The sequence below is a fragment of the Colletotrichum navitas genome (genome assembly GCF_030913465.1).
Source record: "Colletotrichum navitas strain CBS 125086 chromosome Unknown LY79scaffold_19, whole genome shotgun sequence".
Lineage (NCBI taxonomy): Eukaryota > Fungi > Ascomycota > Sordariomycetes > Glomerellales > Glomerellaceae > Colletotrichum > Colletotrichum navitas.
In genome coordinates, this window is record NW_026850565.1 from 486,792 (window position 1) to 507,687 (window position 20,896).

General features: G+C 53.1%; 8 protein-coding genes across 8 annotated transcripts; 4 read left to right on the forward strand and 4 right to left on the reverse strand.

Moving 5' to 3' along the window:
* Positions 1-3,611: 3,611 nt before the first annotated feature.
* LY79DRAFT_512267 (bax inhibitor family protein) lies at positions 3,612-4,712 on the forward strand (the record flags this gene model as incomplete). Its single annotated transcript, XM_060554353.1, has 2 exons — positions 3,612-4,153; positions 4,226-4,712. The coding sequence occupies 2 exons, from the start codon at positions 3,612-3,614 to the stop codon at positions 4,710-4,712; spliced, it is 1,029 nt and encodes a 342-aa protein (XP_060415809.1).
* A 659-nt stretch (positions 4,713-5,371) lies between these two features.
* LY79DRAFT_549329 (peptide methionine sulfoxide reductase) lies at positions 5,372-6,374 on the reverse strand. The gene has a single exon (XM_060557464.1). The coding sequence runs from the start codon at positions 6,051-6,053 to the stop codon at positions 5,430-5,432; it is 624 nt and encodes a 207-aa protein (XP_060415810.1). The 5' UTR covers positions 6,054-6,374; the 3' UTR covers positions 5,372-5,429.
* A 754-nt stretch (positions 6,375-7,128) lies between these two features.
* LY79DRAFT_512468 (acetoin reductase) lies at positions 7,129-8,230 on the forward strand (the record flags this gene model as incomplete). Its single annotated transcript, XM_060554374.1, has 4 exons — positions 7,129-7,172; positions 7,293-7,541; positions 7,608-7,782; positions 7,868-8,230. The coding sequence occupies 4 exons, from the start codon at positions 7,129-7,131 to the stop codon at positions 8,228-8,230; spliced, it is 831 nt and encodes a 276-aa protein (XP_060415811.1).
* A 609-nt stretch (positions 8,231-8,839) lies between these two features.
* On the reverse strand, positions 8,840-9,945 carry LY79DRAFT_549337 (uncharacterized protein). Its single transcript, XM_060557465.1, has 3 exons — positions 9,697-9,945; positions 9,538-9,634; positions 8,840-9,488 (listed from the first exon to the last, which is right to left on the reverse strand). Exons 1-3 carry the CDS (start codon positions 9,799-9,801, stop codon positions 9,055-9,057), a joined length of 636 nt encoding a protein of 211 aa, XP_060415812.1. The 5' UTR covers positions 9,802-9,945; the 3' UTR covers positions 8,840-9,054.
* Positions 9,946-12,628: 2,683 nt separating this feature from the next.
* Positions 12,629-13,910, reverse strand: LY79DRAFT_549339 (alpha/beta hydrolase). The gene is made up of 2 exons (XM_060557466.1): positions 13,459-13,910; positions 12,629-13,398 (listed from the first exon to the last, which is right to left on the reverse strand). The coding sequence occupies exons 1-2, from the start codon at positions 13,846-13,848 to the stop codon at positions 12,790-12,792; spliced, it is 999 nt and encodes a 332-aa protein (XP_060415813.1). The 5' UTR covers positions 13,849-13,910; the 3' UTR covers positions 12,629-12,789.
* Positions 13,911-14,638: 728 nt separating this feature from the next.
* On the forward strand, positions 14,639-15,530 carry LY79DRAFT_135814 (uncharacterized protein). The gene has a single exon (XM_060550901.1). It carries the CDS (start codon positions 14,826-14,828, stop codon positions 15,402-15,404), a length of 579 nt encoding a protein of 192 aa, XP_060415814.1. The 5' UTR covers positions 14,639-14,825; the 3' UTR covers positions 15,405-15,530.
* A 40-nt stretch (positions 15,531-15,570) lies between these two features.
* LY79DRAFT_135846 (P-loop containing nucleoside triphosphate hydrolase protein) lies at positions 15,571-18,558 on the forward strand. Its single transcript, XM_060550902.1, has 4 exons — positions 15,571-17,743; positions 17,806-18,045; positions 18,115-18,189; positions 18,248-18,558. The coding sequence occupies exons 1-3, from the start codon at positions 15,941-15,943 to the stop codon at positions 18,133-18,135; spliced, it is 2,064 nt and encodes a 687-aa protein (XP_060415815.1). The 5' UTR covers positions 15,571-15,940; the 3' UTR covers positions 18,136-18,189; positions 18,248-18,558.
* A 1,020-nt stretch (positions 18,559-19,578) lies between these two features.
* On the reverse strand, positions 19,579-20,396 carry LY79DRAFT_512238 (ctr copper transporter; the record flags this gene model as incomplete). Its single annotated transcript, XM_060554349.1, has 4 exons — positions 19,579-19,717; positions 19,785-20,120; positions 20,178-20,206; positions 20,301-20,396. The coding sequence occupies 4 exons, from the start codon at positions 20,394-20,396 to the stop codon at positions 19,579-19,581; spliced, it is 600 nt and encodes a 199-aa protein (XP_060415816.1).
* Between the last annotated feature and the right edge of the window lie 500 nt (positions 20,397-20,896).

The window sequence follows — 20,896 nt, forward strand, 5'->3', positions numbered from 1 at the left end:
GATCTTGGCTGACCCGTTTCATCATATGACGATAGAAATCGGGCCGAGTCGAATCTTTGCGCCAGACGCTATCTTCTTGCCATACAGGATTGGGCCAAGATGAGGAGAGACTAGGACGCGCGCCGGTGGCTTAGTTGAGTCGCACTATGGAGGCGCGGGGCTGGCTTTCAAAAGCCACAACAAGGAGTAAAACGGGAGGGAGGTCTGAAAAGCCGGAGGACTATCCGTACTGCTCACAACAAAGGACTCGAGAGCGTTGAACGACTAACGCAAGTGATTTTTTATCAATATTTGAGAGAGGGAGAGGGGGGGACGAGAGCGTAGGTTTGGTTATGTACGGATCACAGAAAAGCCGAACCCCTGCCGAACGACCCTTCTCCTCGATTCATCCCCGGGATTACATCGGCCTTGATATCCCGCGGTCCTTGACTTGGGAACTCTTTCCAAGCCTGCAGTGTTTGCGTGGCATAGCCCCCGATATTGCTGCGTCGTACCCGAGCCAGCGGTGCCGATTTGGGCAGTGCAACTGCAGCAACGGCAGTCAGTGGAGGGGCTGGAAACGAGAGGGGAGAGCGAGCGGTGCTGGGCCGCGGTTCGTGTGACGATGGACGGCTCCTCTGCGGGGGGAAGGGAGCGGGAAGAGGCTTGGGAGGCCGGGGTGTGCTCACTCGAGAATCGAGATGCAATGCATTTTCGGCGGCGTCCCGACCACAAAAGTATTGGGAATCATGCATGATTTTGTGCTTAACCGCTCTAGTGTTGGCGCTACGCTAGCCGGACGGTAAGTTGGCTAGGTAGTTGGTTCGCTTGCGATGCCGTTTTCCCCCCTTATCCCGGCACGATATTTGCCAGGGGTTGGGCTTATTTCCCGGGGGTGGATAGATACCGGTACCTCAGTCGGCCGGAACGTGTGACTAACTACTACGTACCTGTATGTGAGTGTTGGCCGAGTCAGTTGGTTGCCCCGTATTATACAATGTATGCATGTCTATAGATGCCTCTTGTCGACTTTGTCCGGGACCATCGGAGCAAGATCGCATCGAAAGACATTGCAAAGACGAAGCCGACTCTGTTAAAAAAGAAAAAAAAAAAAAATCCGCCTTCTTGTGCATCATCAGGCGGACAGGAGTGATGGCACAAAACGAGCTTCAAGCAATGCCCCCCCCACTCCGCGTTCCTAGACCCCGAAGGGTGGATTATCTGTCTCACGAGACCAGCTCAAGACGCGCAACGACTCTGAACGGTCTGAGCTTGGGGCAGGTGATGGATCGACCCGGTCGATGAAGAGTGGAGGAAGAAGGGGCTGCACGTGCGTGGGTTTTGTTCACGTATTGTGGTGCTTTGCCCGAGTGGTGGTGTGTTTCGCAGATGATGGATGTGTTTTTTCTTCTGTCATGATCTTTTTGTTCCCGGATCGACGTGGAAGGGGGGCGGATGTCTGGTTGGCGATCCTCCGCCTGTGCGACCTCAAGAGGGACTGCCTTGCCCGAGTACCTTAGTTGACGATCCACCATCCCCTCTTCCTGGCAACCGTCAACTCGGGTTGAGAGCTTGCAGCGGCAATTGGCCGGGGATTTTCATCCCCCCTCCCCAAGGCTGCCTGCCGAGGCGGGCGCGATGATACACACGTCGTTGCGCTTCCGCGACCTTCATCTCATGTGTAATGACACCCATCGACACAAGTGTCGGTCGGGGCGAAGTGATGGGCCAGGACAAGACGGACGTTCGTTTAACGCAGTTTGACATGAGTGGATAGTCCATCCATCAACGTGCAAGTTCGCGCGGATTCGGATGAAGCCCTCTTCCTTCTCCTCCCCCCTCTTTTCCTTTTCTTTTTCGGCGCGAACTGCACAAGCGGGATTAAGTTTACGTCTTGGGGATGGGCTTTATGGCTTGACGCCAGCGAATTAGACGGAGTGGCTGTTGCGGGAGGGAGGGGGGGAGATTTGCTTGCTCCTTTCGAGACTAGTCAGGAACCCCTTTTGATGGGAGGAGGGCAACGGATGGCGGTAGACTGCAGTTGGCCCCCCCCCCCCCCCCTTTGTGTGGTCTAGGTTGGGGCGACCGTTGAGGGCTGGGTAGATGCGACGACGGCGGTGATGGAGGTACCATCGAAAGATCGGTCAGGCACGGCGCGGGGTAGATGCTAGGCTGGTCCTTGGCCATCTTTGAGTTTCGTGACGGCGGTCAGATTGGAATTAAAAAAAATAGTTTGAGAAGGGGAGGGGGATCGTGAACTTTGACCGACAAGTCTCATTCATTCTCTGTTACTGAACGGAGCAACCTAGTCGACGGGGAAAGCTTCTGTATTTCAGACAAGGCCCGGGGTTGGCTTCTTGTGAAACAGGAAAACACAAAAAACGTCTTTGCAAGCCTCTCACGATGTCGCTGCAAAACAAACCTTTTCTCGGTTTCTATTCATTTCTTGTTTGTCAGCGACAGCGGCATGACTAGTGTGTAGCTTGCCGTCCTATCGGGCTAAAATTTCCGCGGGAGACTTCTACGGCGATGTAGTGGTTTAGTACGGTGTGATGGGTATATCTAACCGGATAGTCAGGTGGTGACCCAGACAGGAACTGAGCCAGATAGCTAGCAAGGGGCTAAAACTGGCTGACATAATTTGAAAGCACTTGACTCACGAAGAACTCAGCAAGCTGACATAAGCTTGGGTTTATAGGTTATGTAGGCAAATCATCATCTAAGAAGTCTGATGAATTTGGGCCTTTTGGTTGGCTGGCTTGGCTGTATGGGTCAGACCCACCGGTACTTGCCTAGGGGGTTATTTTGGCACCGTAGTACGGAGTGTTCTGAGATGCTTTTGGGAAGCGGACGACAAAAAGGCGGGATCTATTGACCAAGGGAGCTACCGTATCCTCTCAGCAGATTCGTACAACGCACTGACCTCTAACTAGGCCTACTTTGAAAGGCGGTCAGCCAGCCCAGCCACCCACCCACCCACCTAACCCTAACCCTTGCTATCAAACTTGCTGCTGACGTTGACTAGCCCCTGCATTTGCCACATCTAGATCCCTGTTTCTGCCAGCCCGCTTACCCCTTTTTAGTAGCCTGTGGTCAGTGCGCTGTACGAATCTGCTGAGAGGATACGGTACCTGTGTTGCGTTGCATCAGAGATATATATATATCCGTATATGAAGTGAGCTGAGAGCCTTATCGCCAACTGTCGATGAACCAGTCCGACAGGTGGTGACACCTGGTCTGCCAAGCTCCCAAAACCCGCCCGGGCCCGGATCGGAGTTAAGCGGAAAACGGCCTGGAAGCTGCGGGAACTTCTACCAGCTTCTCTCTGGCCACTCACATGACCGCAAAAAGCTTTAGCTAAGCTGCTGCTGCTGCGTCAGCCAACGGCAGCAAAGCGGCTGAGGCGAAAATCCGCCGCCCCCTCCCCTTCCGAACTCCCGCGAAAGAGTGAGAAACGTCATTCGTCATCTGCCTCTCCCGTGGCTTGTCTTTTTTCTTCAAGAAAGGTCCCGACTCGAACCACTTCGACGCGCACATACTAAACGCATCTCTCGAGACGAACAACAGCAACACGCTTTCCTTTGTTTCTGCATCGACACAACAGCATCGAAAAACACACACTCACGCACACGATGTCGTTTAGCATCACCCTCCGCCAAGGGCCTGCGCGCCTGGCGCAGCGCCTCCCCCAGCTCTCCCGGCCCTCGACCTCCGTCTTCCGCACGACGGCTACGCGGGCCTTCCACCAGGCCTCGCCCAAGGCCCGGCCCTCCAGCCTCGCCAAGACGACCTCCTTCGCCGCTCGCAATGCCTTCCGCGGATCCTCGCGGGCGTATAACTCGGGCGCCTACGAGGCGGCCCAGCAGCCGAACACGATGCGCAAGCTCTTGGTCAGCGGCGCCATCTTTGGCGGCTCCCTGGTGGCCATCAACCTCGTCTTCAACCGCGAGACGCGCGAGGACGGCGGCATGCCCCCCTTCGAGCGCGAGTATCTCAACGACACCTTCCTCCACACCGGCCTCGGCGTCGGCATCATCGCCCTCAGCGCCCGCCAGATGATCCAGTCCGGTTTCGTCTACCGCCTGATGGTCACGAACCCCTGGGTCGTCGGCCTCGGCGGCCTCGCCCTCAGCTTCGCCACCATGTATGGCACCCGGTCCATCTCTCCTGACAAGTACGTTGGAAACCTCTCCCCTGGCTAATGCCATGACTACGACTACGGAACATGATGCTGACGTGCGAATAGCTACATCCCCAAGTACGCCATGTGGGCCGCCTTCAACGCCACCCAGGCCGCCATGATCGCCCCCCTCCTGACCATGGTGCCCGGCGCCCTCCTCGCCCGCGCCGGCCTCTACACGGTCGCCATGATGGGCAGCTTGTCCATCGTCGGCGCCACCGCCAAGCAGGACAAGTACCTCTACATCGGCGGGCCCCTCCTCGCCGGCCTCGGCGTCGTCATCGCCTCGGGCCTGGCGCCCATGGTCCTGCCCGTCACCGCCGTCCGCACCCTCGCGCTGACGGAGAGCATCTCGCTGTACGGCGGCCTCGCCGTCTTCGGCGGCTTCACCCTCTACGACGTCCAGAAGATCCTGCACCACGCCCGCCTCGCCGAGCGCGGCATCATGCCCAAGGACCCCGTCAACGAGAGCATCGCCCTCGAGCTCGACTTCATCAACATCTTTGTCCGCATGGTCCAGATCCTGATGATGCAGCAGAACCGCAGGAAGTAGAGGGTAGGTTTGCGCTTTGTAGGGATTATGGCAGCGGAGGAATGGAATAATCAAAGTTCGGTCGGTGGGAGGCACGGTATGTTAATACACCCACGGTGGGTGGGACCGAACGCAAGAGGCGAAAAGAAAACACCCCTCTTAGTACTTCAAAAGATGCCTACGGGCTAGAAGTTGTTTTTATTTTGTACAATACCTCAATCAGTTAAATAAAAAAAACATTTCAAACTTTCCTGAACAAAATTGGCCCTGTTGACCGCATTGCTCGGCGAAGGATAGGATCCTCATGTTCTTAGTGTCGTTTGCTTCTTATCAAACCTGCAAATCCATGACACAAAGCCAATCACAACGACAAGAATACACCATTGGCCTAGATTTCTCCACGATACGCCCGCAATTCAGTCGTACACAATGCATCACACGAACTAAATGGGTATGAAGATGTGAAATTCAAAAGCGGTTGAGCGCTATTTATCGCTTCGGGGATGGCACCCCTATAGTCCATAATAGAAGGAACCCCGGCTCCGCCCCATCCCGAAAGCATCCGTACATCATGATTTCCCAGAGTCGAAAAAGAAAAACCCGTTATCGTTACAGTCGACTCCTGCCCCGCGCCGCTCTTGTTCCTCCGCGCGAATCGCCACCGCCGCTCCCGTCCACCACGTCGTCGTCGTCGTCGTCGTCGTCGTCATTGTGGCCACCGCGACCCCCGGGCGGGAGTCAGCCGTCGAGGGGCGGGAAGGTGCGCAGGAAATGGCTCGGGCACTCGTACCCGCTCGGGTTCTTGTTCAGGTACAGCTGGTGGTACTGCTCGGCGTCCCACCACTGGCCGGCGGGGATGATCTCGGTGACGATCTTGCCCTTGTACCACTGCTCGTTGGCGAGGCGGGTGACCTCGTGGGCGACGCGCTCCTGCTCGGGGTCGTGGAAGAAGATGGCGCTGCGGTACTGCGGGCCCGTGTCGGGGCCCTGGCGGTTGGCGGTGGTGGGGTCGTGCATGCGGTAGAAGAACTCGAGGAGCTGGCGGTAACTGACGTCCTTGGGGCGGAAGACGATCTGCAGGGCCTCGGCGTGGCCGGTGTCGCCGCCGCAGACGGCGCGGTAGGTCGGGTTGGCGAGGTCGCCGCCGATGTAGCCGACGCGGGCGTCGACGAGGCCCTTGCCCTGGAAGTGCTTGCGGTAAAGGTGCTCGACGCCCCAGAAGCAGCCGGCGGCGATGGTGGCCTTTTGGGCGTCCTCGGGGATCGTGGGGCCCGCGCCGGCGGCGGAGGAGGAGGGCGCGGCGGACATTGTAGCTGTGGAGGCGAAGGGGCGGGCGAGGCGAGAGATGAAGTTGAAGACCATTGCCTGGTGGTGGTGATGTTGTTGTTGTTGTTGTTGTGGGAAGAGGAGGATGGAGGTTATTAAGAGGGCGAGGGCGAGGCCGAGGAGGGGCAGCTGCTGGCGCCGGCGGTGAGTGCGGGGCGGGCGGCTCGGAGCAATCGTGATTTTTTGGCGGTATGACGCTTGGATGGTAGGGGAAGGTGGTTTTTTTTGGGGCTGCAAATGGGGCGGATTTACGGATACAATTTGATTGTTTGTAAGAGGAGTTGTCAAGAGGAATTGAGTTGGGTTGATACGGGTGATAAATAACTCTGAAGAGCAGTCACCATGTGTTATTATACCATTTCAGTGTACTAACCCAAGGTAGGTAATGCCGATATATAATCAGGACCCTGCCGCCTGCGCCACTTCCCGATTCCAAAGACTCAAAAGATTCCAAAGCACCGGAACCCGCGCCACCACCATCTCTCTCCAGCTTCAGGGGACTTCGGCAGTCGGGCAGCCCACGCACAACGGGAGCCGGGAATAAAACAAAATGGAAGAAAAAAAAGTGTTGAAGTCACCACTTGGACCTTCAGGGGTTCGAGTGGTCGCCCCGCCAGGGCAGAAATGTGAGAAACGTGGAGTGCATGACAAATCGGTGGCGCGCCGGCTCGGAGATCCTTTTCCAAGCACGAGTACGGTATTCCAAACGCTGGAATGCCCCTCGGCGAAGCAATTCCGAGCTCCAAGCTCTCTGCTCCGCTTCTTGATGGGGCAGTGTCGAAATACGTGTCCGATACTAAACCGCACCGTGTCCTCCCACCTCCCATGCACCACCTATGGACGGATAGCTCTGTATGCATGACGATGGTGTGTTTGTGTGTGTCTGTCTGCGGCTTGGAGTTTTTGGCCGGACGTAGGGACTCTTGGGGTTTCCCCGCGTTACCAATGGATCCGCATGATGATCAGTCAGTGCAATGCGGGGTGTAACCCGTGGTCTGTCCGGGGCTTGTTGTTGCTCATAAGGAGACGAGGGACGATGGCCGCAGTTGTACGGTTCTTAATCCCTTCTCGTCTATCCGGCCCAAGGACCACTTGAAGCCCAGAGGCAGAAATGAACGCGGTTACAGGAGCAACCAGAGCTGCGGCGCAAGCTAGGTCTGTCAACTTGCCCGCCTTTGCTGTGACACACAGACACTACTCATCAAGCATGTCATTGAGCTGCTCATCCGTCGTCGTTGGGGAGGTTGCACAAATCCGTCACTGACCTCGTTCCAGCCGCGTCGCCATCGTGACCGGCTCCGCTCGGGGAATCGGCCGCGCCATCGCCCTCCGCATCGCACACGACGGCTACGACGTCTGCATCAACGACGTCGCCGCCAACGAGGCCGCCTCCCACGCCGTCGCCGACGAGATCCGCCGTCTCGGCCGCCGGTCCGTCGTCGCCACCGCCGACGTCAGGAGCCTCGGCGAGGTCCGCGGCATGGTCCGGAAGGCCGTCGACGAGCTTGGCCCCTTGAACACCATGTTGGTCCTCCCCAGCAGAAACGTAGGGCGGGTGATGGGAGAAGCACGAAGCTGAAACCCAGACAGGATCGCCAACGCCGGCATCGCCCAGGTTAAACCCCTCTTGGAAATCACCGAGGACGACTTCGAGAACATATTTCGCGTCAACGTCTTTGGCGTCCAGCACTGCTACCAGACCGCCGCAAAGCAGATGATTGAGCAGGGCAACTGCAGCCCCGACCATCCAGGGAAGATCATCGGCGTAAGCTCTCAATCTTACATGTTTTCATTCACCCGTTCATCACTCCATCTAGTCATCGTTCGAAAATGACCTTTAACGTCTCCAGTGCTCCTCCATCGTCGGCTTCCGGCCCTTCGCCCTGCTCTCGCACTACTCGGCCTCCAAGTGGGCCGTCCGCGGCCTGACCCAGGCCAGCGCCATGGAGTACGCCGATCACAACATCACCGTCAACGCCTACGCCCCCGGCATCGTCGGCACCGCCATGTGGGACCTCATCGACGAGAAGATGGGCGAGCGGACGGGCGCCAAGAAGGGCGAGACCTTTAAGAAGTCGCGCGACCTCATCGCCCAGAAGCGGACGAGCGTGCCCGAGGACGTGGCCAAGCTCGTGAGCTTCCTGGCGGGGCCGGACAGCGACCACGTCACCGGCCAGACGCAGCTTGTGGACGGCGGCATCGTTTTCACGTAGAGAGCGGGGTTTGTTCTGTGGATTTTGCGTACGCGCTGTAACAGCAGATCGTGGTCACCGTTGTTTTCAATGTTTTGCACGTTGACGACCGTCAAAGACGAGATTTTGTATCATCCAATGACATTCCGAGTCCGTCACAGGAGACGATATGGCCGATACTGATTGACCTGTTTAGTTCCGACAATCCATTTGGCATGAGATTCGGGATTAACCTAGGATTGTTCTTGCGTAGACAGTATGAAGACTTCAATGAATTAAATAAAAGAGACCAACAAGACTGTACAAGAAGACATATCTCTCATCAAATAAAGATTTAGGAGATATCAGGTTGCAAGTGGAAGAAAAATAATCGAACGTAACAAAGAAGACAGATCTCAATCCAAATGTACTTGGGAAAATAGAATTTTCGATGGTCAACACTGCACTCTGGGTCAGGAGTGAGCACCGGTCCCAAGCTTCTAGGCTCTAGCTAATACGATCGTGCATTCTCGTGCCGTTTCTAGTAGTATTAGTTTTAGCTACTGGCGATAAGTCGCTTATCACTTGACGGGAGGGCCCTGCGATGGCTTGCTGCGTATCCTAACGAGAAACTGCAGCACTGAGAAGAAATGGTGAATGATGGTGCTGAAACTTCATTACCGAGAACTATGTCATGTGATGTAGGTGGATGCCCTTTCACTCCCAACGGGCTTGTAACCGAGTGCACATAGCTCGGATTCAGAATAGCCTCAGCCCATGTTATGAGTGACTTCCTTCTATAGTCTACTGAGAGCAACTTTTCTTGAGCTTTCACCATCGTCCAGTATTATGCCCTTGAGCGCGCACTACCCAGGACGTCCAGGACGTTCAGGAGGTCCAGGGTCGCCCTTGATAACCAAAGACCACCAGTTTACGGGCTTGCTTTCGTAGCTAAGCAATTCTGACTTGGTCGCAAAACACTTGGCGAAAAAGCCCAACGAGTTTGCATTCGCCATCTTAGTTGGAATGACCATTTGTAACTGAGTCCCATGCGCCTCGATGTAGGAGAAGCGCAGCGTCTTATCAGCATTCAAGTTGGATTTACGAACGTACTTGGCAATCGCCATCTCCCCATGATTCCAGAGTTGTACAGATTTCGAGCTTCTCAGGAAGCTGTTTCTCTTATAGGACTTCGGAATCCACAACTTGGGGGCCGCCATAAAAAGAGCTTCATCTGCTTGGAATACGCAATACCAGTTCCTTTTGATCGGAGATCCGAGCCATCCAGCAGGCGTGGAACCTATATTTTGGTTAGACTGCAGAAGAGAGAATTCATACACAGCTCCTACCTAAGTAGATACCATTCCCAATCTGGCTGCCAGGTTTATTGTCATAGGCTGTGTTTCTGACAGGTGTATTTTTGGCGTTGATTCGCACAGCTTCCTCCTAGAGGCATCCGATGTACTTAGCAACGCTCTGAAGGTGGAATAGTGAAGGAAATGACTTACTCTGGAAGCCGTGCGATAGCCAATGGTGATCCTAGCCTGGGCGTTGGTAGAAAGGTAGGCCAGAGCAAGAAGGAAAAAGACATGGCTGACGTAAGCTAACTGCATTGTTCCGGTTTCTGGAAATGTCAACTTGGTTGACTGATGGTCACCATGAACACCCTCACTGTTCACATCTGTGGCGAATAGTGGACAAACAGTGTGTTATATGTACACAGGCAAGAAATACTACGCGAGAAATTTGTCTTAATCAGGCGATTTTTATTAGTAGTATGCGTAAGTTAATCAAACAGCATGGGCTGTTCAAGCCGTCGCCTGGATAATCGAAAGCCCCCTGTCAAGTGGAGTAATGGGTCTTGCCCTATGAACCTACCGTATCCTCTCAGGGCAAACGCAGGGGTTAGTCAACGTCAGCAGCGAGTTTGGTGGCAAGGGTTAGGGTTAGGTGGGTGGGTGGGTGGCTAGGCTGGCTGACCGCCTTTGAAATAGGCCTAGTGGGTGGTCTGTGCCGTGTACGAATCTACTGAGAGGATACGGTACTAGCGACCTGAACTTATTCCAGACACTCCTATATTGATTCCTTCTAATAAGCATTTCGTAATTAATAAGCTAACTAGCTGTAAGCACACTTTTTGTTTAGAAACAACAATCTCTTAAGCTTCGCATGGAAGAATTTAAAGTGGTCTACAAAACGGCCCAGACTAAACGGTGATAGGTTAGACTTGATTGCATTAATCTCGTCGTAGGGAATTTTTGGCTACTCAAAAGCGCATTACTCATTTGATGGGAGGTGGTACGTTCTCCGACGGCAATCTCCTTGACAATGCTATTTCAACCCCAGCAACCCTCGCTCGGCCCGGCCGGATGAGCGGCTGTGCATAAACTGCTTGTTAATTAAAATGCATCGGTCGTAATTGTTCAACCAAAGTCAATGAGGATAAATAAAACTATTCAGTAGTCCGAATGACCTCGAAACCAAGTCTGTTTCCTGCTCGCCACACAAGATGTATTCTCGGATCTGCATCGAGTTCTAATAACTGTATCATACCACAGCTGAATTTCCGATCGCATCCGGTTGGGTGATTATGTGGCATCTTCAGGCCAATGTCATACGCCAACTCGTTGGAAATAAAAGTCAGCCAAGGGGCAAGAGACCACGTTCCCGTACACTCGCTGTTAAGATCTACGCCCAGCTTGACAAACACGTCGAGACACAACTCAAAATCGTGAGTCTGTGACAAAAGCCTGTCAGGGCCAGAAAGACAGACATCGCCCAAGAGCTCTACTCGAATCCGTGTTTCTTGTGCCCAGGCAAGGTTTCGCAAATCCTAGTCAATGAAAGGGACAAAGTGATAGGCGCAGCTTAGATGGAGAAGTGAAGCCTCCCAGAAAGTTGGACTGTTTTCATTCTCAGTGTCCCCCAGGCCCGTTGAGGCCGCGTATTTTTGACGCTTTGAATGCAATATATTATCCAACTCGCCCAAACGGGCCATATGAACGCTCTCTTTGGTATTGAGGACGGGTGACCATTTCAGCGCAGATATGAGTAATAATTCAATGAGAAGATGCCAACGATGGAAACTTAAAAGTGTCACCGGGCAAGTTCCGCGTACCGAATAAGGCATTTCAAGAATACGTCCTCTTTGTCGATGGTATTTCGAAACTCGTCAAGTACATCTGCCGTTGAGTATAAAAGCCAGTCGTTGATGGACCGATGCACTGGTCTGATTCTAGATTCAAAGGCCAAACACAAGCTATATGATTCCTCCCTTTGGTGGCCTAGAGGCTCTGCTCCAGCATGAAGAGTGACATCCAGCCAGGGTACAGGCCTCGCTGATAGGCTTCATGTGTCACTTAGGGCCGAAGAACGATTGGCAACGATGCGCCGACAGGAAAAAACATCAATGTAGGGAGACTCTGGTAGAGCCTTGGCTTGGGGCTGACAGCTGTTGTGCCTCGTGAGGGAGAAGCTGGCGTAGTTACTGATACCGATGTGAGCGCCCAAGCGAAGATGGACATGCGGGATGCATGGCTGCGCCTTGTTATCAGCCATATGGGCTAGATTCTGATCGCACAACATGGTCATTCATCCTCGACCAATAAGAATCTCCGAGCCTGGTGCAGCAAGACTATGTAAGATGGCCCTCTACATAAGAGAACTCTGTAGTTGAGGGCAGAGAAAGCGTTGATGAATGACCGGACAATCGAGGGATACCGGATGACGATGGTGCTGAGGGATAACGAGAGAAATCGCGTCTTCTGATATCCCTTATGGTAGATGGCGAAGATCGTGACAAGCCCATCCCTCACGAACACGTTGCGAGGCCCGCCGCAAGGTGTATTCTCGACGCGGAGGGAGATGATCTCTAGTCCTCAGGCTGGCTGTCCGCATGTCGCATGTACCGCTGGCAAGAGGGCTTGGAGGAACGCGTTGGTGACCTTTTGGTATTTCGTGATCGCGACACTGTTCGGGACTCCATCGACGCAGAAGCACCCAAATGGGGTCTCCCGGTCGGCCGCCTTCTCTTCGAGGTATGTGCTTGCTGGGCGCGACCACGACGTATCGACCTCGTGGTCCAGAAAAGAGTACCCAATCTTGAGGTCCGTCAGGTTCTCCGCGATGTCCTTGAGGGGCGGGGGGCCAGGGAGGGCAGACGCGGCAGCAGGACGAGATTGATATGAGCCAGCAACCTACTTAATGCCTAAGTGTCATACTCAGTTTCAAGTGAATGCTATGCGAGGAACTGTTGAACACGAAACCGGTATATCATACAGTCAGATACCCCAGACGAGAGCATCTTGTCGCTGTACCCAGTTCTCCAGAGATTAGGCGGACTTGTATACAAGCATATCTTCTCCGTTGCTGAAACTGGTTGCGCATTGAGTGGACAATTTCATTTTTCAGCTGTAACTAGGGGATAGTCGCAGTAAAACAACTTTTGACCAATATGCAGAACCGTCATACTCTCGAGATTTGGTGAACACTTCTTCCAAAGAATTGTAGACCTAATATGATTAACGAGAGACAAAGTGAGGTTCTATTTAAAGCGACGATAATTAACTAGTCTAAATCATATAAATCCCGTGGCGCTAATCTTATATACATCTTACTAGGTCCGCCAAAATTTCTTTCCTCCACCTGAAGAAGATACTCGCATGTGTATCATCCTCGACCCTAAGATGGGCGCTGTTCCCTAGCCGTTTAGTGATCTGTTTTCCATGGTTCAAAGGAACAAATGTGTCGCCTTTGCCATACCACAGCTGCACTGGCAGATCAGAACGAATATCTTCTATGTCGAAACCAAACTCCGTACCGACCAGGTAGCCGTCATAACTCACGCCATCGATCCCCTGAGCGTAGTACTGTCGACTCGTCATGACGATGCGTCCCACGATCTCACTGTCTGTCCAGATCCCGAGCTCTTGCTTCGGGAAAGCTGCCTTGTTCTTCTCCGCTTCCTCCAGTTGCATTGCGAGCCTCTTTTCATCCGACAGATGAAAGCGGCCTTGCCGGTGGAAAAACCACCCGGCAAGGCGAGGAGTGTACCGCCACCCGTATGTGAATCCAAGCCAGTGGAACCAGCCCGCTCCGGCCATGCCGATATCTGGCGGGCCAATGCCACATACAATGGATACACATTTGAGGTTTTTGTCAGGCATCGATGCCGCGCATGCAAGCGCATACGGTCCACCACCTGATACACCCTATTGAGTAGAGGTATGAGCAACGAGCTACCAGTGATGTAAAGAAGACATGTTGCGTACCAACACGCCGTATTCTTGCAACTCAAGGTGAGCGGCAAGGTGTTCCAGATCCTTTGGATGATCGACAAGCTTTCTCTGAGGTTGAAATGTGCTCAAACCCATACCTGGTCGGTCTGTCGCAATGATGCGTGCGCCTACGTCCAAGGCTGCTTCGTGAAGATGCCCAGCCTCAACGCGGGAGCCTGGGAGGCCATGACAGTAGAATATGGGTTTACCTGTTGGTAATCCGAACTGTGCAAAGCCAAGTTTTCGACCATCCGGAAGCGTCAAAGTATCAGAGGTGTCCTTTTCGGGAACTAACCGAGTATCGGAAGAAGCCGATGCTGAAATTTCTGCACCGGTTCCAGGACTATGTCCAAACAGCAAAGACATAAGATAAGATATTGGCATTATAGCGAGAGCAAGCAGCGTGCATGGGGTAGGTGGTCTACCAGCGCGGATCTCTCCACGTTTGTATTTGTAGTGATGTCGCCTAAAACTAGTGCTTATGCATTGGGAGTTGGATACTGAGTAGGTAATATCAAGTAACAGTGCTGATTTGTTCGATTCGGGCTAGGCCTCCGAAAATACCCGGTGGTGTACGAGGGAAGACTCGGCATGTATACGCACGTGAGTTCATAGTGCAAGATCGAAACTGTTCGCAAGAAGAACGTGGATCTGGATCTCGAAGCAGGTGACACAGGTGTTGAGCATTCAGAGGTCAATTGCTCGCACCTTAATTACAACTCCGACAAGTGGCCTTAGTCTCAATCCTGATCTTACGGTAGTCGCCAAAACTTAGGGATATCGTTTATATCAACCTTTAATCCCAAGAGTGGCAAAGATACGTCATTCCTGAAGCCTTGGAACTCAGCGGTGTACCATATACCAAACTAAATTAACTAAAGGATGGTCTACTGGCTCCCTACAGTCCGTTGTGTTAGAACGAATGATGATGCAGCACAATTTAGTACAGCAAGCTTGAGCCGGATCACACGTTTTCCGTCAACGTTCAACGAGCCACATCTTTGGCCGAACCTAGTAATGTACCGGAGTACCGCTCCTTGGCAATTGTCCCATTCAGGCCGAACGAGTTAACATCCGCAATGCCCGAGTTCCTACGTACTTTTCAGTGACGATTCTAGCCCAAGAGTGTGTGCTAATATTCGAGTTACCTCTCAAGTCGGAAGCGCTACAGACCGGATATGCTCTAACAACTTTCAATTGGCCGATTCCACTGTACACGGGTGTTCAAACTGTCTCAACAGCCAAGAGCACCTCCGTGTTACGAATGCCGCCGCTGTGCCGCTGCCGAACATTAACGGCTGCATCACGGGCCACCGAGGCCTTCCTCCCGTCTGGTTGATCAGAACGCTCTGGATACCTGAATGCACACATGGCGGCTAGCAGGCTCTGCTAATTTGCCATTTTTGGCATTCCAACAGGCGCATTCCATTTGGGAAGATATCCCCTGTCGTGCGTTGCATCTTGAGAAGTCGACATGGCTCTTCAGGGGAAAACCAATAGTCTTGGGCTTCTGTCTTGCAGAAGACTTTGCCGCCGGCCGATGTGCCGGACACCTACTACTCCCCAATCGGGCAAGCCTTGTGAGAGACCCGGCGCTTTATAACCGTAAACGGATAGAGAAACAGCAAATCCGCCTTGCCGGGATTAGAAATGAAACATTGAATCCCGATTCGATTGTCCCCGTGGTTCTCAACAGCACAACCAACACCCGGCAGGACTGGCATCAACTATTATTAGACTGCAAGACTTCAAGACTTTGCACTCGCCGTGTTCGCCTGTACTGCTACCCTTCTGAACCGACCCTGGCAGTTTCATCAGGAGTCCTGACGACCGCACCAACAAGCCAATCAAAACATGCCACCATGATACACAAGACGCATCCCGCTTCAGAAGTCGGAAGAGAAGCTAGAACAAGGTGGCTCTTGAGCACAAAGATATAGATATTATTTCCGCTGTGGAACTTGTTTGTTAGGCGATCCCTATCAAAGTCACAAAGGTACATATTGATTTTTACTCTAACACAGTCGGATAAACACAGTATAAGCATCATGCCCGATACTCTACACCACATTGGAAGGTTTCCAGATATTAGAACACAGTCATGGAATCTCGTGAATAGCCCCCCCTCTGTGAATTAATCAGAGCGACTAGGGATTCTCTGAGTGGCCAAGCCTGTCGCGTTCTGTATACATCCCACCCATCAGACTGCCCTTATCACCGCGGCTATTGTGACGGGTGTTGGAACTCCTGCATTTCAGCTGTCTCAGGCTAAGGTGACTTCTCAGGCTGCGCAGCTCGTTCCAACAACCAACAGAACATTCAAATTCGCCAATGAGAAGATGTGTCCTCCGCTGTGAAGTGTAAATTTACAGCTCTGGGCTTTAAAGAGCAACGAACATAAATTCCCGGCCACGCTCATGCATTCTTCATAGATTTTTCATACAATAGCACCACGTTCTTACACTCGAAAATCAGCATGGCGAAAATCACTATTGACTCTGCAGCTCTTGACCAGCTGAATAGTGCTGAGACCAGGACTCTCTTTGACGCCGCCGACAAACTGTCTTCCCTGGGCGTAGGCAGAATCGTGAACCTGCCCCAGATTATCGTCGTTGGAGACCAGTCATCCGGAAAGTCGTCTGTGCTAGAAGCCATCTCCCATGTCCGCTTCCCAGTCCAGGGGGGGCTCTGCACCCGCTTCCTAACCGAGCTAGTCCTCCGCCCGAGCAGCCGTCGTTGTGTGACGGCAACCGTTCATTTCGCGCACAAATCCAAGCCGGACGTTTCGTTGCAGGTTCCGGACTTCAGCCACGACGACATCGGCAAGATCATCAATGAGGCAAGAGAGGCAATGGATATACCCGAGACAGGCCGCGGTTTCTCCAAGAGCGTCTTGCGCTTGGAGATCGAAAGCCCCGACGTGTACCCCCTTACCCTAGTCGACCTCCCGGGAATTTTCCACACCGAAACAGCAAATCAATCCACTGGGGGGATGAAGCTTGTCAGGAATCTTGTAGAAAACTACATGAAGAAACCCAACAGCATCATTCTTACCGTCATCTCCGCCAACAACCAGCTAGCTAACCAAGTTGTAATGCGAGAGGCCGAGAAGCACGGCCCCACCAAGACGCGGACTCTTGGTATCGTAACCAAGCCAGACCTTCTTCCCCCTGGCTCTTCAGATGAGAAAGAGTACCTGCAGGTTGTTCAAGGACGGGACAGCGCCAACAACCTGAGGCTCGGTTGGCATGTACTGCGCAACCGGGCGGACTATGAGAAGAACACGGGCCCTCGCGATACGGTCGAAGAAGAGTTCTTCAAATCGAGCGCCTGGGCCTCGATCCCCGCAGCAAACCGCGGGGTCGCTGCTCTGCGGACGAAGCTGAGTCACATTCTCCACGATCATATCAAGGGAAGCCTACCAGCAGTCCTGGAAGAAATCAAGGCCAATCTGTCCGAGCGGGAGGGGGAGCTGGAGAAGTTGGGGACACCGAGATGTACAACCGAAGACATGAGAGCTTACCTCATCGACATCGCCGGCAACTTCCAGAGATTGGTCCACGACGGCATCCGGGGACATTACAACGACCCTTTCTTTGGCGGCTTCAACGGAACGGAGCGGAAACTTCGTTCCAGGCTCCGAAACTTCAACCGGGCCATCAGACATGTCTTGCTCGACTATGGGGCGGCCCAGAAGGTCGTCGACAGTCATGACGGGTTGGCTAAAAACTACGAGGCACCTGAATATCTCTCAGACCTTCTGGCAAAGTATAACAGGGACATCAAGCACCCTAACGAAATCACCTGGAGAAAGCTGTCCAAGCAGCTAGAGGGCCAGGCGGCCGCGAATCAGGGTACAGAGTTCCCGGGATACGCCAACATGGAAATCGTGGTCCAGCTTTTCCAGAATCAGTCAAAGCCCTGGCAGGGGCTTGCCAGTGTGCATCTTATCAAGGTGACGGACGTTGTCAAGGATTTTGTGGACGAAGCCTTCGAGCACATCATCGGACCGTCCAGATCAACCAGTACCACACGCGCCATCCTGTCCACGTCCGTGGATCAGTTCTTTGACGAGAAGGAACAGGTGCTCTCGGCCAAGCTGGATGAGATTCTGAGGCCGTTCAAAGAGGGTTACGCGTTGCCTCTCGACGCCGACTTCCATGAAGCCATGCAAAAGATTATCGATGAGTGCGACGAGAGTAGTGATAGTGACTCATCCGACGGCAACAAGGAGTTTGGGATTGGGCGCATCGTATACACGATGCAAGCCTTCTACAATGTAAGTCGGGGGTTGATATCCCCCAAGACAAATGAACGAACAGGCTGACCCGGCCCTTCCAGATGGCACTGCGGACGTTTACGGACAACCTCATCAACCTCGTCATAGAGAGCTGTCTGATCCAGGATCTGCCCGCTATCTTCTCACCGAAACTCGTGAATAGAATGGACGACGAAAAGCTGATGGAGCTCGCTGCCGAGTCCGAGGAGGTCCAAAACTACCGGTCCCAGCTCCGAGAGGAAATCAAGCTCCTCAAGCAGGGCCTTCAGCAGTGCCGTCGATACAAGCCGAAGGAGACAGCGGTCGGTGAGTTTGATAACATAATCATCCATATATTGACAACGGTTCGAGCCGTGCTGAGCAGTCATCAGGTTCTCTTTCCGCGCGAGTAACACCGCCGCCGTCTCGGCATCGCACTCCGACATCTGCAGGGTCCAAGACTCCCGGTGAGTCACCAGGATTCCGTGTTTCCTAGCTTGATCCGACTCTAACGCGACTCGCAAGGTTCGTCTGATCTTTCAGACTCGATTGACGGTAGATCCGAAGCCTCCACAAAGAGCTCCACGTCGAAGCCAGCCAGCAAGCGCGCCAACAACACTGCTGTTGCTGAATCCCCCTCTTTACCGTCCAGAGAGCTACAAAAAACGTCAGCCGCGAAGGGATCGAGTCCAGGAGCCCAAACCGCCAAGCCGGCTGCTCCGAAAGCCCCGTCCGGTATCAGACTGTTTGGAAGTACGGCACCGCCGTCAAAAGGCCTATTCGCTACTTCGACACCTAACTTTTCAGACAAAACACTTTTCGGTGAACCTGGCTCGTCGGGCTCGTCAAAACGTTCCACTGGGGGTCTGTTTGGAGGAGCGACATCTGGAAGCACGGCAATGCCGCCAAAAGGCATAAGTGAGTTATTCGCTCCTATGTAATCGAGCGGTGCAAACAAGACAAGTTTCGGTGGAGGTGGTCCGTCAGGCTTGTATGATGGTACCGCCGAGGGGAGGGGGGAGCAATGTTTGGAAGTTTGTCAAAGTCGCCTTTTTCGACCTCTCCACGCGGGATGTTTGGGTCGAAAGAACCGTCTCAAAGTGAGGGGCCATTGTCGTAGTAAAAACAAGTCTTGACGGAAGGGTATCATGGACTAATAATACCTTGTGAAAGATAAGGTTACCTATCCGGCTGTGTTTCCAGCCTCTACATCTATCTGTAGAAATTGGGAAGCTGTTGAGAACAGGTCCAACTCTGATGGTTTTATAGAAGCTCATCATCATATCTGTACCTCGGCAGTTTTCAAGGGGTGTTCCACGGAGGAGATCAGATTATCTGATTGGTATGTTTTGAACTATGTACCAAGACCGGCTTCCCGAGTCTGAGGGAATTTGCATAATTTGAAAAAAAAAGAAAGAAAAAACGAAAAAAAAGAAAAAGAAAAAAAACTAACTGATGAAGACAAAAGCTGTTGTCGACCGGATGATGAATAGTGACCACTCTAGCGAGCAATTCACGCGGAAGGAATACAGGCCAGCTGATGTGAGATCGACGGCCAAGAAGATCGATGAGATATTTGTGTGCTATGAAATGATCATCTTCTCCATTTCTGGCTTTGAAAGAGTAGCACAAAGTTGCAGAGGTCGGGGTCATAAGCAACCCTGCACTACAGGCAGAATAGAGCGAGAGTCACTTTATGCAAAAATATTTTTCAAAACGTTCTTCTCATTAATAACCACGGATTATCGGAAAGGGCATCAAGACAACCAGCTGTCGCAAGGCACATAACACTGTGCCTCCTCCTCGACGTTTTACTCTGGTGTCGAGAAAATCCGATTGGTGCTGGACCCCATTATTCAACCGCAGCAGACGGTGGCCTCCCTGGCGGCAGAAGTGGGCTCATCGAAAAGGGTCTCCCATTGGAAGATGAAGGCACCGATGTAAGAGCCGATGAAGATGCAGATGATCATGTAACCATTGTAGTACATGGCGAGCCTATGGACCGACAGAGTCAGTACTGTCTCATAGGCGGTGGCACGCGAACCAGCAGACGAAGACTTACAGCATGACAAAATAGGCGACGGCGAACTGGCAGACGTGAAGGAGGGCGCGTACGGCCTGCTGGAGGACAGTGGGGCGGAAGCGCGGGACGACGGTGGAGCTGACGGCGGCAGCGGAGGTTGAGGGACCCTTGCCGTGGTCGTCGGCGCTGACAGATCTTGGGGAGGCGGCGCCGGCATCGGCGTAGCGGGCCTTGTGGGTGCGGATGAGGTATCGGTCGTACTCCTTGACGGCGCGGCGGAGGAATTCGAGGAGTATCACGAGGAGGATGACGCCAATGAGGGAGCCGGCGAACATGCCGTTGGAGGTGATCTTCCAGGAGCTGCTGATGAAGCAGCTAAAGGCAAGCTTGTTAGTGCATAGTCCATGCCGAGCGTGTGCCGATGTTGCTTACGATCCGATGGTGTTGTAGTTCCAAAGCATCTAAGGAGAAGGCGTTAGTTAATGATGTTGCGGTTTACATTGAAAGACGCTTAAAGCACCCGTTTCGACTTCGTATTAGGCGTCGAATACTTACAGAGATCTTGCAACCGCCGCCTCCCATTCCTCCCATGGACATGGCAGGCTTGCTGCTGGTGACCGCGGGCATGTTCATGGTGCCGGTGGCAGCCATGGGGGCCGTGGTAGTGGCCATCGTCATGCCGCCGTGATCCATCGTTGGGTAAACAGATTGCCGAACTCGAAAGATAAGAGGGATATGTTTAGATGCCGTGATACCGGGGTATTCGAGACGGGCTTCTTGGAACAGGGATTGGCGATGACGTCCGAGATAGCAGGGAGCGGGCCGTTTGTTGTTGTCGATCAGGGGGCGAAGCTGGAGAAGGAAGAAGGAAACAAAGTTCTTGAGTCGGGAAGAAGAGTTATATAGGTACGTGCCCAAGTAAGTAGGCAGACCCTTTTCGGAAAATTAAGCTAAGCTCCCAGGGTAGCGGGAGAGACGTTCTTTCCTCGTTGCTGCGATGGATAGAAAGCCACGAGGACCCACTTTGCGCTAGATTTCCATGGGAAGGAGTGAGGAGACACGGGGACAGGGACCTTCCCGAAAGGCAAGCAAGGGTCCAAGAAAGTAAGCGATATAAGATTCTGCAGCCCTTCTGTTTTTCTTGGCTCTCT

Bases quoted from the DNA above. Each gene is read 5' to 3' on its own strand.
- LY79DRAFT_549329 (XM_060557464.1), bottom strand. From the start codon at position 6,053: ATGGTCTTCAACTTCATCTCTCGCCTCGCCCGCCCCTTCGCCTCCACA.
- LY79DRAFT_549337 (XM_060557465.1), bottom strand. From the start codon at position 9,801: ATGCAGTTAGCTTACGTCAGCCATGTCTTTTTCCTTCTTGCTCTGGCC. The intron at 9,635-9,696 runs GTAAGTCATTTC...GGATGCCTCTAG, and splicing joins GCTATCGCACGGCTTCCAGA to GAGGAAGCTGTGCGAATCAA. The intron at 9,489-9,537 runs GTAGGAGCTGTG...ACCAAAATATAG, and splicing joins TGGGAATGGTATCTACTTAG to GTTCCACGCCTGCTGGATGG.
- LY79DRAFT_549339 (XM_060557466.1), bottom strand. From the start codon at position 13,848: ATGCCAATATCTTATCTTATGTCTTTGCTGTTTGGACATAGTCCTGGA. The intron at 13,399-13,458 runs GTACGCAACATG...TCTACTCAATAG, and splicing joins TGCAAGAATACGGCGTGTTG to GGTGTATCAGGTGGTGGACC.
- LY79DRAFT_135814 (XM_060550901.1), top strand. From the start codon at position 14,826: ATGCACACATGGCGGCTAGCAGGCTCTGCTAATTTGCCATTTTTGGCA.
- LY79DRAFT_135846 (XM_060550902.1), top strand. From the start codon at position 15,941: ATGGCGAAAATCACTATTGACTCTGCAGCTCTTGACCAGCTGAATAGT. The intron at 17,744-17,805 runs GTAAGTCGGGGG...CGGCCCTTCCAG, and splicing joins CGATGCAAGCCTTCTACAAT to ATGGCACTGCGGACGTTTAC. The intron at 18,046-18,114 runs GTCGGTGAGTTT...AGCAGTCATCAG, and splicing joins ACAAGCCGAAGGAGACAGCG to GTTCTCTTTCCGCGCGAGTA.